This window comes from Talpa occidentalis, unplaced genomic scaffold, assembly GCF_014898055.3.
Source record: "Talpa occidentalis isolate TD23 unplaced genomic scaffold, MPIMG_talOcc4v2.1 talOcc4.13, whole genome shotgun sequence".
In the NCBI taxonomy this organism is placed as follows: domain Eukaryota; kingdom Metazoa; phylum Chordata; class Mammalia; order Eulipotyphla; family Talpidae; genus Talpa; species Talpa occidentalis.
The window spans coordinates 65,160,230-65,177,589 of record NW_023601322.1 but is presented as its reverse complement, the minus strand read 5'-3'; the positions used below and the strand labels follow the sequence as shown (position 1 = coordinate 65,177,589).

Genomic DNA, 17,360 nt, shown 5'->3' with positions numbered 1-17,360 from the left:
TTCCCCTACGTTATTGTTCCTAGTTTCCAGGCTCCACCAACTTACCCTTTCTACTTTTTCCGTCACTCAAGTGTGACGGTTCAAACCCTTCTGTTGCCAAGTCTTGGCCCTCTATAAACCACATGTAGTGCGTATTTAAAACAAAACAAAAACCAGACAAAAACAAAAAGAAAAAAAAAAATCTACAGGGCAAAGTGATAGTTTGTACAATAAAAGCTATGAACTCAACTTTCTTTAAGGCAACCTCTCTTTTTAAGGCAGTCACTTTTGATGAAACAGAAGTTTTTTGATATTTCCATTTGAATATTTTGGTATTTGATTAGTGATGATTTCAGCTAACATCTCTGGGAATTCGATACTCATGGTCTTGTCCAAAAATGTTTGGAAGCAATAGTTAAGGAGATTTTCAACCACCTGAAAGAGAAAAATATTGTGAGGATTAGTCTTAAAAGCTGGTCAGAAGGGACATCTTGTAGGCCACTAAGTTTTAAAAATATTTTACCTAGAATATACCAATCTCTGCTGGAATACCCTAGCAGTAGTTTAGTTGAATAAAGTGAGCACTCAGGTGTTGAAGGCATTTTGATTTTCCAAGAGTCTATGTAGAATATATGAATCAAGTATTTCATGATGAACTGTACTACTATATGTAGAACACATTCTAATTTAGTGAATTGATCATATAGAAACAAGGAAATTCTACCTGTTAAATTCTGTATTTATATCATGTTTTATGCATATGACTAGATATTTCATCGCTGGTCTAAGGAAAAATGTGAGCCAAAGTGAGCTAACCATCACCAAAACTTAAGAAAGACTCCCACAAAAATTGTTATTGGTACATAAAAACACTGACCAGAACATACTTCATGTCCCAGAAAATACTTAAATAGTTGGATTTACGTTTCACACGTACATCATGCATGTTGTCCAAGAGTTTTGTGAGTTGATAAAATCGCTGCCAGTTCTGACTGGAGTTTCCTTCCCTCTTGACAATGGCTTTTCCAAGCTCTTTGATGTAGGTCATTCTGATCTCATCAAATAGCTCTTGGCTCTTCAAACCATCTTTAGGAACTAGAAGATTAACATGGAGTCAAAGAATATTCTTGTGATAACTTCATATATGCAAAGTATGACAATTCACGTTAATAGCACATATCATGACTTACCTTGTCTATATACTTATAATGCATTCTATTGAAACACAATCATTTTCAAAGGCACATGAAACTGTAACCAAGAGAAAATGTGGGATAATAGAAAACTGGAAGACTTAATCTTGGGTAAATCACTTTGTTTCTCATCTACAAAATGGTGCCAGTGATGAAGCCCTTCCTCCTAGGTGACAAAGTTAGGCTCTAAGACCAAATGAATAATACAAAGACTGTCATTCTGCACTTGAGTTTAATTCTAGTACAGACATTCAAAACTTCAGTAGTGTTTATTCCAACAGTTACAACTTAAGAATATCTGTGATTTCACTAGCTAATCAGAACCTTAAAATGAGAATGAAGTACATTGGGTTGAGCAATGTGTTAACATACTGACTCGATGCCTTTCCTGAAGTATTAATATAGGAAAAAAACCTTATGGACTTGATTGCCAGACTGGTATAAAATCAATTTTTTCACATATTCAAAAACATAACTTGTAAAAAAGGACTGTGAATAGACTTCTGACATTGTGCAGTGCCCTCCCTACTCCTTGGGCACTCTGGTTCTGTGTTAATAATGGTTAGGGAAAAAGGATTTGGTGGTGAAAACTGAAGCAAAGCTAATACAAAATGAGGCATATTTCTGGATTTCCAGGACTTCTCAGAGCCATAATTGATTGTGCACTCTCCTGGGGGTGCAAACTTAAGTTTAGACCAGACTTAAGTAAAGTTTAAGTCCAAACTTAAACTTCACTGCTGCTGACATTTTAGGCAGCGTTGGCATAGAGGAAAAGCAGTGGATTTAGGTGCATGCAGTCAATTAACTTTTCACTTGCTTGTGGACTTGAGTATATTACCTTTGTGACCTGCCGTTTCCTACTTTCTTTCTTACTGGATTTTGAGTCCATAAAGCAATACTTTGTACTTCCAGATGTCAGTAGTAATGTGAACATGAAGGTCACTTAATCAGAAGTGATGAGAGCCTACCATGTAAAAAATGGGTTACTTCATGCAGATAATCTAATTGCGAATTTAAAAAATGTTGCTCATTTAAGATTTCCTGCTGATTATTCTAGTTCTAAAAATAATTTTATTTTTAGTAAGAGGTCCTATTCAATATTTACATTTCTAAGTATTTCACATCCCCCAATTTTTTAATGCTAAAATCACAAGTATTACCTCTACTTCTGGCTTTAGGGAGAGTAACTACATCTCAAAATGCTCCCTTTGCTAATAAATTAGAAAACTGGGGAAAAAAACAGAAGGAAACTGGACAAATGATGAGACACACTGAACAACAAGCAGTGTATGATTACAGCCCACTAAGAAAGGGAAACAAATCAGGTGAGCTTTGTCTCATTAGGAGCAAAAAGGCTCAATTCTAGGCTCTTTGCATCAAAATTAATATGGTGCAGTACAGGGAGGAAGGCACCTAGATCCTCTGGCTGAGTTGAGAAGAAAGGTCAATGCAGTTAGAATCTGTGGATAATAAATAGCACTGGCAAAAAAAGCCATACAAAGAAAGGGCTCCAGAAGTCTGCACTGAGTGTAGAGTCTCTGGCTGAATACAAACCCCTGTGCATGTTTAAGATGAAATCTCAAGGTCATACAAGAACAACTTCTGAGAAAAGAAAAATTGAGAGATGTAAGCAAAGTAATTCACAGCGCTCACCCAGAGCTGGAAATCATATTCTTGCCTAGTGGCCAGAGTGGAGAGCTCTCATTTAATATGCAGGCACACAGTAGAGACCTAAGGAAGTCTTAACCTTAGAAGTAAGGCTAAATTCATCCTAGAGCAAAGGCTACTCTACAGCAGTGGTTCTCAAAGGGAAGGTTGGGGGGAATTTTGATGCTGTGGGATAGGTGGCAATGTCTGCAGGTATGTTTGGTGGCAGTGGTTATTTATCAACCAGACCTAATCCTAAAGGTTGCATCATCAAATAGCTTCAAAATAGATGAAGGTTAAATTGTTGAAACAGACAGTGTCACCTGGAGATTTGAACACTATTCACTCAGTAATTGGTAAAATAATTGGAGATTCAGTAAGAATATTTAAGACTCAAGTGTCATTGTCAAATTTGCCTTAATTGATAATCATAGAAACACAAAACAATAATAGTATTCATTCCAAGTATACATAAAGTGTTTACCAAGATGGATCATAATTCAGGACATAAAAGAAGCCGGAATAAATTAAAGGTTTGAATCACAAAGATTGCGCTGACAAAAACACATCTGGGAAAAATTCAGATATTTAAAATTTAACATAACTTTGAGTATCCTACCGACATCCGAAAGAAATTTGGAAAACTTTTGTATTGAGTGAAAACATCGAAATTTATGGTATGAAGTTGCCAGGGAAATGTATAGCATTAAATGCTATTGTGAGTTTGGGAGTGACAACTTCCAAATTCTTTCTCAGAGCTGAAATGAAATCCACAGTACACAATTTCAGATTTTTTCCCCTTGGCATTGAGGAAAAAAGTCATTCTATTTTCTTTACTGCTGTTGGATTAAATTCTTTCTCCCTTGAAAATCATTTCTTTGCCTGCTTGATGATTTTGTGAACCTTGCCGTTTAATCGAATGGATTTTATTCATACAGTATGTGAACCTGATTGGGTGGCCATAATGAGATTGGTGTGTTTTAACAATTCTGTAATGTGCTATACTATATAAATGCTTTTTTTGGTTGGTTATACCATGAAAATAGTTGTAAAACATTGCTTAAGACCTCTTCCCTCTGTCATGACTCTTGTTAATTTGTATGCATGTATCTGAAGTCTATTCTGGCTGATTTCCTCAGATACATATTTCAGTTTGTTTCTCCATCCATTGTTTTTTTTTTTTTTTTTTTCCAGTTTCACTTTGTTTTTTTAAAGATTTATGCAGACAAGAACTGGGGTATAGGCAAGAGGTGCTAGGAATGAGAGGACCCACCAGAGACAGAGTGGGGAACAGGAAGACTGACCGAAATATACTGCTGAGGGAACAGTAGGAGAGGCAGGAGAGGTCTGCAGCGCCATGTGGGTAGCTCCCTGGCTGGCCGGACATCAAACTCATGCTGCAGTGGCTGCGTATAGCTTCATAGGTTACATCTTAGCCCCTTGCGCCACCGGGTAGGCCCCCCTCACTTTATATTTCAACTCTTGTCTTTATATTTATTAAACATACTAATTTACCACGCTTTCCAAAATACTAAGAGAATGCCAGCCTCAGAGTATGGCTCACCGTTTTAGGTTCCTGCCTTCACTTAGCTTTTGACTTTTTTAACCAAACATTTTTAGTGATACTTTAACTATTCCAGTATGCTGAGGTCTAATTATATCTTAAGGTATGTATTCATGTATTTTCTTTCATCCTAGTGATTCTACTCTTAAAAGCCAGTGATGTGTACTAGTTCATTTTACATTTGCTTATTTACAATGAAAATTTTATATATAAATAAATGAGTCTGGTATTTGAACTACAATGAAAATTGTGAGTAGAACTTTGAACTGTTACTCAAAAAATCAAACCTCATTTCTTTACCAAGTTGCTAGCAATTTTACTCTTTAGGTTTTTTACTGTAGTGTGGAAAATTTTCTTGCCTTGTGTGAAATATCTAATACTCCTAATTCCATTAACATAAAACTTAAGTTGTACAAGGATAGTGTGAAAGCATGAAGTTCGCTGTATGCTTTGGAAAAACAGACTTAGTCATGTGCAACAGAACTATAGCTTAACTTTGTTTCACAACTTAGAAACCACAAGCCCTAATTGAATAGGCTTAGAAATGCAAATTTACTTTTTTTGTACATGAAAAAGTATTCAGCAATCAAACTCAGTATTCTATAAACAATAACCTGATTTTTTTTTTTTTAACAGAAATGGCCTAAAAAAGCCTATACTATCAATTAGTTCAGAGACCTTTTTTGATTAGTTCTTGAAAACACCACATATTTACAAATATAGGCAAGATACTTTGGTTTTAAAAAGGTTTCTCAGCTTGAAAGGCATCACTTAATAAAACTAGTTTTGAGATTTTGAACTCTTGGTGCCATTTCTCAGATAGAATACCACTGTTCAGCAGTCCAACTCCAATGCTGCTGTGACCAATCCTCTTACTAATCAAGCAACATCTTTCACATAATTTCTTATACATGGTAGCACTGTATAAAATTTTTGACCAAGTAACAATGCAGTAGAGAAACAAAAATCACCCTAGGCCTTTGAACCACTGTGTGGCTCATACACGGCTCCGTGACACCCACTGTGTTAACAACATTGGTATCATTGGCTGTGTCTTTGTAAAATTTCATGTTCATGGAAATCTAAATTATCTGTTTCACAGGAAACAGTAGGTTTGGTATACTGGTTAGTGCTATATATACAAATAAACCTTTGTATGCTTTTGACATCTTTAAAAATGAATTTTAAAAATGAGTAGTTCTACCAACCTGAAGAGAGAAGCAGTAAGGTTTTCATACAGAGATATTCTTCATAGGATACCTGTAGCCTATGTAACTCAGAGGCAACATATAGCATATGTTTACATTGGTCATACATGTAGGGTAGACCCATTCTCTCCCTGTGAAAGACAAATACCAGTTATTAATAGTGCTTGTTCCAAAAAAAAGTACTTTAAAAATTTTCCGCAAAACTCTTAACTTAAAGGAAAACCTGACTATTATTAATGCTAATTGCCCATAGACCAGAATTTTGGAAACTTGCTTAAACTTGTTTGTTCCTGAATCTAGAACATCTAAAGAGACTACTGAATACATTTTTTTTTTAATCACGCATGCCACTACCTAAGTTTTTAGAATTTATTCCTCCAGAAATTACCAGTTGCTCAATAAAATCAGGGTTTTATGGTAGCATTTAAGTATGTCCAATTGGACGAAACTGTTTTTAAGAATGTGCCATTTAAAAATCAAAAGGTAGGGGCCTCCCCGGTGGCACAGTGGTTGAGCGCTGGGTTGCGAAGCTGCCCGCAGCCTCCGCGGCGCCGGTTCAATCCCCGGCTGCTCCCCGACCACCGGAGGAGGGTCCCACATGGCCCGCAGACCTCTCCTGCCGCCCGCTGCTCCCCTCAGCAGTGTACTTCGGTCCTTCTGCCTGCTCTGCTCCCCGCTCTGGCTCTGGTGAATTCTCTCACCCTCCCGCGCTTCTGACTGTACCCAGTGCATGTATAAACAAAACAAACAAACAAACAAACAAATAAATAAAGCATGCCTCTATTAAAAAAAAAAAAAAAATCAAAAGGTAGGGCCTCTCCTGGTGGTGCAGCGGTTGAGCGCTGGGCTGCGAGGCTGCCCGCAGCCTCTGTAGCGCCGGTTTGATCCCCAGCCACTGGCGAGGGTCCCACCCAAAAAAAAAAAAAATAAAAAGTATTTTTCCACTACATTCCATTCTCTAGGATTTCTGATTCCCCCACATATGCTTCTGACAGACAAAACATGTATATTCTTCTAGTTAAAAGCATCAAATGAATTCTCAATAGTAAGTCAACATCTGTGACTTTTAATTAAATAGATGTTTATAAGTTTTGTAACTTTTAAAATGGTACAGAATTAAGGCTACTAGAAGGGGAGGACCAGTAGGAGTGGCCCAGTGGTCCCTGGTAAAGGACTGTGGTGCTCTGATGGTGTTCACGATGTGGCGACACACCTCAGGAGGTGTGAGCCTGCTCCTGCAAATCATATGCAGGTTGTAAACCAGTTACCTCAATAGTGAAAGGAAAAGATGCTGTACGCAGTACCTGGCTTTTAAAATACTTAAAGATCTGGTTTTAAAATTTCTCTGTACTGAAGAGAAAGTTTGTTTCTTTATATGGTAAGATAAATCAGACATAAACTGTATGTGACTGTCAGTGATGGCAGAGTGGCACACATGACTTCTTAAATTTAAAATCTGCTACCAAAGAAAGACCTTCCTTAACCCATAATGGAAATTTACCTTTCCTTTTCTGGGCAGTATCTTTTTCTCCTTTAGTTCCTTCTACATGGTAGTTTCAACAGTTACAATATAGTAGGAATATTAATGAAATCACTGCAGTTGCTTGGAAAAAGTAATTTTCATAACATTCAGGCCTAAGGACATTCTTTCTGCTTTACAGCTACACACATGCTCAGAACTTGTATGTGATAATTTTCTGACACCCACAATCTGCCTGCGACCACCACCAGAGCAGTATGGTATGCGGAGTAGGTAGTGAAAGAGGTAGAGGCTGCACATCTCATAACAGCAGTATAATAAACAGATAAGAATGGGAAGAATGTGCTCTTCAAAATGATTATTCTTTGTAGTGTCCTCCCTCCAGTGGAGATAAACACCGAGTGAAAGTAATCCTTTAATAACTAGCTGAAATCTTTATAAGTGAAACTAAGGTAAATTGGTTAAAATTTCTATAATTTCTACTTTGCAATAAGAAATGTATGTGGCATGATTGGGTTATGTTGTGACTGTTTAGGTCTAAATTTTAAGTTAATAATGAAAACCTTAAATTCGTTTAATGTTATTAGAAGAATAAATTGTGTTTCATGTAATCTGTTCAATTTTAATCCTAATTAAAGGACTTCAAAGTGCATTTTAGGAAGTGACCAAATAGTGACTATTGTTAACACATTTTAAGTAAGCCTGGTTGTATTCTGAAATGAGCACCATACCCTGATTTTGAATATCTTGGAGATTATTATAGAGAACCTAAATTTGTTTCAGTTAATTAAAATTAACTGGTCTGTAAATTATCCTGGTTTGTACAGGATTCAGAGATACAACATTATAATTCAACATCTGTACATGCTACATTATCATCACTTTCAAAAGTCTAGTTTCCACCTACCACCATATAGCTGGCCCCTGTCTGCTCAGCCTGTTTCTGTTCTGATGACCATTTTATTATCGAAAAGTTTTTGCTTTAATTTGAGGTGTATAACTTAGTGTGTTACATATGTTTTTACAACAGTAATGACCGCCATTGAAAGTCTAGTTTCCATCCTGTACATCTGACTACTTTTGCATCCTCCACTCTCACCCCTCCTGCCGCCAATCTCTCCTTCTGGTAACTGCTGTTCTGTTAAAATTTGATCCAGACAACTGAAATCTTGTTACATTGCAATGCTGTGGCTTGGCAAGTGATAGTCCAGGTGACTTTTTCTCTGACACAGATGCAAAAGTGGAGTTCTGGTTTGGTGAAGCATATGGCAGAGTCTACCAGCTGAGAGCAAAAATATGTCCCCTTCTTGGACTATATTGAAAGTGACTGCAGCATGCACATGCCTCTTGTTATATTGCTTCTCACTATAAAGCCTGGTTCTTTCCTTTTAGGTCTACTCAGCTCAAATGACACCTCCTCCAACATTAGTCACCATATCTAAGATTGATCTCCCTCTTGTAAAACAAAAGACCTATGTTAATTTGATATCTATTTGGAAGTTACATCTAGTTGGGGAGACACAAGTAAGAAAGATAGGTCAGAAACCTACCTTGTTTTATTCTTTGCTACTATGTACCTGGCACAAGTTAGTAGTGTGATGAGTTTCGGTCATTCCCCACTAACCCATTCTCCATTTTCTCTTCTTGGGAAACCTTCCACTGGCAGCTGCTTGCTCCTAAAATAAAATCTAAACTCCATTTCATAGTCCAGAAGTTTATGCTTCATTGGCCCCTGTTCACATTACCTTCAGTGGCTTTCTCTCGGTTGCTCGCATATACCAAGATGGTTTCCAGCCATTGCACTTACTTTTTTTGCCTGGAATGCCATGCTTTTCCAAAGCTCACTATTTTGCTACATGGTCACAAAGTCTAAAGTAACACATATTCCAAGCCCTAGTCACACTATTATTTTCCCATCACAATATTATAAAGGGAGACATCTAATTAGTTCTTACTATTACACCTCAAGCTCCTGCAATAATGCCTGACATTTGGTAAATACTCTAAGTATCACCAGTAGAGAAACAATTCCAAGCCTAACGCTATAGGTCAGCTAGGTTTTTAAGAGTTGCCTTTTATGCAGCTAGTGTCAGAGAGAGAAAACCTGAAATCTTTGCTTTAGGTAGTTTCCTTCTTCCTAAGAGATACCAACCAGATTTATGGACTTGGAATTAGCTCGCAGAAATGCAGTGGCGATGCATCCTGGATCTAAAATTACCTCACCACTTGCTGGTTCTCGCACAGTGCCTAAGAATTTCTTTTAAAATATCTGGAGCTGGTATCATCCAGTTTTTACTACTGTACAACTGACTATGTTAAAAGGAAGGCCCTCCTATTTAACATTCAAATAGGTATTTTCAGTAATTTCTAAACATTGTTTTTGTGCCCGGCAAACCCAGATCAAATATTTACCTTCATAATACTTCTTCAGGCTGTCCTGATGACTTGTAAACATCTGTTTATCAAATTATTTTAACTGGCACTGCTACTAGGGCATCCAGTTCTGAACACCAACTGCTAACGATGGATTCATCGACAGAATGCGATGGGACTATTATTCTAATAATGTAAGATTTTATTTATTTTTTTGAATAAAGATTTATTTATATGAGCACTGGGTACAGTCATAAGCGCGGGAGGGTGAGAGAATTCACCAGAGCCAGAGCGGGGAGCAGAGCAGGCAGAGGGACCGAGGTACACTGCTGAGGGGAGCAGCGGGCGGCAGGGAAGGTCTGCGCGCCATGTGGGACCCTCCTCCGGTGGCCGGGGAGCAGCCGGGGATCGAACCAGCGCCACAGAGGCCGTGGGCAGCTTCGCAACCCAGCGCTCAGCCGCTGCGCCACCAGGGGAGGCCCTAATAATGTAAGATTTTATTAAAAATTTTTGAACCCTTGTATCACTGAGAGCTCACAAAGAAATCCTTATTTCACACACATCTGCTCCTTTTTTTTTTTTAATACCAGAACTGGGGTACAGGCCAGATGCATGGGAGGGTGAGAGGATTCACCAGAGACAGAGCGGGGAACAGAACAGGCAGAGCTGCTGAAATACACTGCTGAGGGGAGCAGCGGGCGAGACAGGAGAGGTCTGTCTCGCCATGTGGGACCCTCGCTGGCTGGGATCGAACCAGCGCTGCAGAGGCTGCAGACAGCTTCACAGCGCTGTGCTCAGCCGCCTGCACCACCAGGGGAGGCCCACATCTGCTCCATTTTTAACTGTGCTCAAACTATGGGGATGTGTGTATATGTGAACTCCCCTGTTTACATTCTGAGAAGGGAAATGAGCTGGACACAGAGATGGTTAATACAAGGAAGAAAGTGGTAAGAGCTAAGGATATACAGCAGAAAAGTCTTACATGGTGATGTGAGCACTGTGAACCGAGGATGTGTCTGAAGAATCAATCCTTTGAAGGGGGAATTGTATGTGAGAAAAATCACAGGAGAAAGTCAGGTCAGGTTCTGGAAAGCCAGCAATCGTGACTGTGCATTGGGTGCTGAGCAAGGAGAAATGGAAACCTCTGTGTGCTAGGAGATTTCTGATGCTAGCAGAATTATGCTTTAGGAAGAAAAATTTAATAGGCATGACAGAGGATACACTGGAGAAAGGAAACTAGGAAACAGCAGCAATGAGATGGTGGGGGGGCGGGTGGTGGACAACTGAAAGTCACAGGGAGCAGAGGACTAGAGAGTAGCTGATTATAAAATCTTAGCACTTGATCAGTTCTCTCTCAATTAAAAAAAATTCTTGTTGCTATGTTCTAAGTCATAAACATTGGCTGAACTTTGCCACCATGGAAAAAAGAAACCTGTTGCCTCAGGAGCTGTATCTCTCATCCCTTCCTCTGGAATTGTCCCCACTGAAAGTGAGATCAGTGTGTCTTAGATAGGCTCCTTTTCCTGTCTGGGATAGGGTTCTAGAATAAAGAAAATGCCACCGTAAACTTGCTGTGGACTTTACTGATCCTAGAGAAGCCCACTGTTGTAAAAATAAGTCCCCACATGTGTATTTGCTCTGCGTTGCACTTGGCCTTCCTCACTCATGGATAAACACGATCTATTTCAGGTTTGCCCCATTCCAAGATTCCTAGCAGGACTGAATCAGTCCTGATTGCAGCCTATCAGGAAAACATCAACTGGTTACAAATACCTCATACATCCAGGGAAAATGACTTACTCATTAATAACAAGATCAGGTGCGAAACACAGCATGTGTGCAGTTGATTGTTTATATGATCTCCACCCCAGGGCAAATGACATGAGGAACATCCATGAGTACTGCAGTAGGGTCATTTGGTCATCCAGGTGTAAATTCCTGAATCCTGAATCAAGATAAATAAAGGTATAAGGAACGACCCGAATTGCCACTGACAAAGAGATCATTTCTCTGGTAACAGCCAAAAAAGTCAGATCTGAAATTAGCTTTGTTTCGGGGGACCGCCTAAGAGAGAGAATCAAGCACCAAGGGGGCACCATTTTTGTTTGTTATCTTACCGGTTAAGATCAGAGCCCACATTGCTTTTTAATAACATTTAATGTAACAACACTTCACAGCCATGAAGTTTTAGTCACCTTTTGCCTATTTCAGTAAGGGTACTAAATGCCCGGCTCCTTGGCTCTTGGCATTGCTCAATGAACTTAACTGTTTCTTCTGCTAGGCGTACCCCTTCCCCGTGATAGAAAAGGAATGACAGGTTATTTCATTCTTGTTCTGTCCTTGGTTCTGTGAACATCATAAGCTTGTCAGTCCCTCAAGTGGAACAGTCAGGGTTGGCGCTAACACTGTCCTACGATGGTCCATATCAAGTTCCAGGAGGGACACTTTCACTTCAAATTCCCTGTAAAGTTAGATGAAGTGGTGTATCGTTTCATGTAGGACATCTGACAGTGTCAACACGTGATTTTCGCCAACTTTACAAATAACCTGATTTTTAAAAGTAATACACTAAGGGAAAACAAACTGAATCCTAATAAATATATTTTCTTCCCTGAGACCCTAAGTGTAAAAGGAGGCGAGGAGCCGTACAGAAGATACCATCGGTGCTGCACTCTCCCGGAGGTACCGGACTCTCCTCTGTTTAGTCCCAAGAACCAATGAAGAGAAACAGGACACGCCATGGGTTCGGGATGATGAAAAGCCAGAGGGTTTTTGTCCAAGGAAATACAGGTTTGTATCATCATTTTGTCACCTTTTGCATCTTACCTGGTATCGCCTTTGCCCACTTGACTGCTGCAATCACTTGGCGCCCGCCTAGCATGTTGAGTGTGGTCATGATCCGCCAGGTCGTATCTGGAACAGAGCTGTCGTATCCTGAGTATAACACCTCGGGCTCGATGACCTCCAGTAGGGACACCAGGGTAGGAGTGAGTTGTAATGTTGCGGGAACCATTGTTTTGTTAGCAGGATTTTCAGAGGTTTCTTGTGAGATTCCGGTAGTGGCTTGCTGAATTCCTTTTATCTTTTTCTTTGTTTTTCGAGCTGTAGGTAGTAAAGAAATAGACAAAAATGAGTTGTCATGGGAAAGTCTTGATGGCACAGTCGTTTAACTTACGAAACTAATATTTAGATGGAAGTGAGAACAGTTTTAGGAATTGTAAAAAGTGATCCAAGGAGACAGGAAAGGCACTTTCCCAAAGCAGTCGTTGACATATTGCTGTCCCCCACAGGTCGGCCGGTTGCTACTTCATTATTTTATACAAAATTGTTTCATCACACTGTGTGAGAACCATGTAAGAAAGCACTTCAGTAGATTTTTCCATAAATTAGTCACTTTCACTTCAACCTGGAAATTTTCATTGGTTCTACAAGGCCACCGACTTCTAGCAGTTGAAAAGAATTGAGTCTTGCTGCTGTAGCCGAGAAAGTGTGTGGCTTAGGGTTACATCTTGGCGAGACGTGTCGTGAAGAGCACGGGCCACCGTTGACCCTCTCCTCACAGTCCCTGATCAAGACAGGAAGCTGACGGGCCAGATCACTCGCTACGGACGGTGCTAGCTCTAGTATCACAGACGTCCGCTTTTCATCCTCATAGGAGATACGATTTAGGAATAAAGCTGTTCAGGGAGATGAAGAGCAAAACTTGATGTGGCTTCACAACTTTCTAAGTAGGTAATTTCCCCTGTAGTAGAAATGTATAATGACGACTCCAGAGTCCTAAAATTACTTTTATAACCTACCACGTTAAAATAGTTAAGCCGTCTTTTAGCCTGCAACAAGTGGAATCAAATTACAACTTGGAATTGATAGATTATTTTAGTGGATGTGCTCAGACTCTTGAAGTTACTTTAGTGACAGATGAGAAATTATTATTAAAACCAAGTATTCTCGCAGAGTTCCAGGAAGGGCGAAGAATGTAATACATCTGACAGAAGAAATAGATCAGCCTTAATCACTTTCTAAAAGAATTATTAATTTCTCTGTCTCTCACATGACAAACGATATAGTTTGTGGAGGATACATAACGGTGGCAGAACACAGCTCCATTTTCTGTGAGAAACGGGGGCGGGGGGTGTTTACACTGACTGGAACCTCCCATTTCCTACTGGGCTGTACACTTGAGAAATACAAGAATTAGATTCTTCTATGGGACCATGACAGATCCAATTTGTTTTCCCATGCGGATTTGAAAATACAGTGTGGTGTAGTAGTGAAGAATATAAAGCTGAAACCAACATGTTTGAATTTAAATCCTGGCTCTGCCATTTAGTAGTTGGGGATCTGTGCAAGTTACTCTGTGGGCCTTCCTCTTCTGAAAGATAAGGATAAAATCAGTTAAAATATGTAAAATGCAGTTTCTGGCTCACAGTCTGTGCTGTATCTGAACTATCATGAATCTCAATTTGTAGGCCAATATAATTTTAGAATATTTTGAATTTAGATAGTACAGGAGAGTAATATTTTTTAAAAAGAGCTCCTTATAGAAAAGGACTCTCACTGAAATCCATAATCACGGAACATGCACGTGCCAAATCAATACAGAAACAGTATCATGACAACCTCAGTGAACCATCACTTTAAATTGTCTAGGATATGTGTTCCTACCCGCCACATTAGAAGAACAAAGAGCACAGGATGGCAAGTTAGACGATTTCTGTGATTCGGTATATTAAATGTCTTGCCATCTATCTGTGGTACTCGTTGAGAGACCAATACTTTTGAAAAAGCTCAGCCAGCATTACAGAGCCCAAGAGTGCCGCACAGAGTATAAAACAAAATGTACCATAATGTTTCCCTGTAATTTTAGCAAGGAATTGTTAAGCAATCACTGTTTTTAAGCAAGTTAGTCAATAAGATTTATTCTGTGTAGTGTTTCTGGTCCTTTGCAATATATATAATCTCTCGATAGGTTAGTAGTGAAGCTCTCTCTACAGAAGTGTTCATGAATCTGTGATAGCTCCATTGGGGGTGGGGAGGGAAAGGTAAAGAAAGCTGATGGCTTATAAAACTACACTTAAAAATATGAGGTACTAATGTTATAAGCCTTCTTGCCTGTACGTCCTACTTGATTCTGTTCATTCAAAAATTATAGCTTTATTTTTGGCATAAACCAATACACCTTGAAACAAGTATAAAACATTTAGCATCACCATTAAACTCATGTGTACTCAAGTGCCAGGTTCTAGTGGGTGAGGAAGGGTGCCTTAAAGCTTGAGAATAATTTGGTATCTAAGGCAACAGTATCACAACATCACCGGTGATACTAAGTTACATTTATGGGGAGAACTGGACTTGGAGGGAAATGACTGCCCCTGCAAAGGTCTCTGAGGCTGTGGAGAAAGCAGTCTGGTCAACTAAATACTGTCAAGGTGTTTTCAGAAGAAAAGGATGAAACTTCACATGACTCATCTGGATCCTTCCTAAGTATTATAGTCAGCCAGACATTTCTTGCAGCGATCACACACCTACTTGAAATAAAGGTTCTATATATTCAACTGTAGCCTCATCTTAAAGCATAATGTTCCTATTAGGTTCTCTCTTTTCTGGGAAGGCTACCACCATTAACTGCTGTGGAGAAACTTTTTGAGTGTTCCCAGACCCAAAACATCATCTACCAAGTCATACCAAATAGGATATCCTATTTGGATTTTGGATAGCGGGGAGCAGAGCAGGCAGAAGGACCGAAGTACACTGCTGAGGGGAGCAGCGGGCGGCAGGAGAGGTCTGCGCGCCATGTGGGACCCTCGCCCGGCGGCCGGGGAGCAGCCAGGAATCGAACCAGCGCTGCAGAGGCTGCGGGCAGCTTCGCAGCCAGGCGCTCAACCGCTGCGCCACCGGGGAGGCCCAGAGTAGCTCTTGATAAATGCTAGTTTCCACCCTAGCGTTATTTTTTTTATTGCCAACTATAAAACCCTTGAATATGGTTGCTTTTTAATACAGTGTTTTGAGAAACTGCAGCACTGATTGATCAGACGTGTTGTGTTCTGAAATGATTCTGTGAAAATGAGGATGTTGGTTTGCCTTGCGGTTTGAAGTCAGCAAACTCTGAAAGAAAACTGATCTTCCCTGTGCGTGTCGGAGCCTGCGGGAGGCCTGCGAGGATGAGGTACGCGAGCACCCACTCTGAGCTGGTGTTCCCTTTCGCGCCTCTCCCGCATCTCTCGCTCTTCACTCCGCTAGCTCCCTGTGCTCGCCTTTCCTTGTCTTCGGGATCTCGAACTCCTTTCTTCCCTCTCTCTCTCCTCTGTCTCCTCCGCCCTTCTGCTCCTTCTCTGTGCTCTCCTCTCCGTCCTGCTTCTGTCCTACCCGCACCACTTCTGTCCCCTCCCTCTCCTCTCGTCTGTGGGCTGCCCAGTCTCCTCTTCCTCCCCGGCTGTCTCTGTACCCGCCCCTCCACCTCCGTTGGCCTCACCCTCCCCTCCGGGCTGGGTGGTGCTTGCTCTACTCTTCTCTCCCGCCCGCCATCTCACCCTGGGTTCCTGTCAGCTCTCCTCTCCCCCCAGCTCTCTCTCTGCTCTCTCTCCACTCCTCTAGGTCCCTTCTCTCCATTGTCCTCGCCTTCTCATCCTCACCTCTTCTCTCTCCGCTCTCCCTTGGGTCTCTCCCCTCTCTCCATCCATCTTGATCTCCGCAGTCCTCTCTCCCCATCTCCTCCCGCGCGGGAGTGTACTTAGAGATCTCGTCTCCTCCCTTCCCTATCAGTTTCCACTCTGTTCCTTCCCTCTCCTTGCTCCGTGTCTCTGCTCGCTCTCTGCTCTCTCCTGGCTGGCGTCGGCGTCTCACCCAGTCTCTCCTCTCCCGGTAGCTCCTTTGTAGCTCCTTTCTCTCGTCTGTCTCCTCTTCGCTCTACTCTTCCCCTCACCCCCACTCTCTGCCTGAGGTGCTCCATCTGCCCCCCCTTCTCCCTCCCCACCTCCTCGGATCTCTTTCCTGTCTCCCGTCCCCCTCGCGCGTGTCTCTTCTGTCCCTGGGCACCTCTGCCTGCCCGCTCTGCTCTTCCACCTCCGTGTCCGCCTGGAGCTCTCCTCTAGCTTCTGCCTCTCCTCCTCCAACTCCCACTCTGGAGCTCGCCCTTGCATTTCCTTCGTCTCCTCTACGTCTTGTCTTCTCTCCGCCCGCGCGCTCTCCGGCCTCTGCTGTGTAGGGACCGCACGCTCCCTGTCTCCTCCAGCCGCCTGTCCATCGCCTCCATCTCCTTCCCTCGTCTCCGCTCCTCTGTCCCCCTCTCCGCACTGCGCTCGTGCTCTCCTCTTCCCTCCCTCTCCTCTGCTCTGGGCCTCTCCACGACGCGACGGCCTCCCTCCTCAGTGAGTCCCGGCTCCTCTCTCTTTCTCCCTCACTTCCTCCTTCATCTCTCCGCTTTCACTTTCCTGGGTCCTCCCACTTTGGCTTCTCACCTCGCGCTCCTGATATGCTCGCTGGGGGAGCTCCGGGCCCTCTGCTCACCCCACCCTCCTCTTCCTGCTCGGGCCGCCCCTCGCCCGCCCTGCCTCTCTCCTCTCCGCTGCCCCTCGGGAGCCGTCCTGTCTGTCCGGAGAGCACGTGTCTCTCCAGTTCTCCCCGAACCCCCTCGTTATGTTCTCCCCGCGTCGTTGCTCCACTCGTCCCGCCCTCTGTCTTGCTCCTGTCTTACCCGCTCCTCTTCCTTCTCCGCCCGTGCGCCTCTGGCCGTCTTCTCGGTGACCTGGCCCTTTCCTACTCTTCGTCTGGCCTCTCCCTCCCTCTGTATCGCTGGACTCCGCGCTCTCCCCGTCGTGTGTGTCTGCGTAGAGATGCCCCCCTCGCGCTTTCTCTGCACTCTGTCTGCACCCTGTCCGGCCCGCCTTTCCTCTTCATCCTCCTGTGTGCGCAGAGGT

The 17,360-nt window shown here is 42.0% G+C and overlaps 1 protein-coding gene and 1 long non-coding RNA gene across 12 annotated transcripts in view; one reads left to right on the top strand and one right to left on the bottom strand.

The window, feature by feature from the left end:
* The window catches only part of LOC119243319 (uncharacterized), a 48,455-nt gene that overhangs the window by 29,998 nt on the left and 1,097 nt on the right, over window positions 1-17,360 (top strand). For both annotated transcript variants that reach the window (XR_005124693.2, XR_008551422.1), the window contains exons 2-3: window positions 12,061-12,234; window positions 15,445-15,610. This is a non-coding gene — a long non-coding RNA (uncharacterized LOC119243319). The remainder of the gene's footprint in view (window positions 1-12,060; window positions 12,235-15,444; window positions 15,611-17,360) is intronic.
* NR3C1 (nuclear receptor subfamily 3 group C member 1) overlaps window positions 184-17,360 on the bottom strand; it is a 108,410-nt gene continuing 91,233 nt past the window's right edge. For 9 of the 10 annotated variants that reach the window (XM_037509025.2, XM_037509027.2, XM_037509029.2 and 6 more), the window contains 5 exons: window positions 12,271-12,546; window positions 11,245-11,389; window positions 5,592-5,722; window positions 917-1,074; window positions 184-414 (listed from right to left, as the gene is read on the bottom strand). In XM_037509025.2, the coding sequence (XP_037364922.1) occupies window positions 262-414; window positions 917-1,074; window positions 5,592-5,722; window positions 11,245-11,389; window positions 12,271-12,546 (863 nt within the window). In that variant the 3' untranslated portion in view covers window positions 184-261. Of the gene's footprint in view, window positions 415-916; window positions 1,075-5,583; window positions 5,723-11,244; window positions 11,390-12,270; window positions 12,547-17,360 lie in introns of those variants that run through there. The other variant, XM_037509034.1, reaches the window with a different exon arrangement.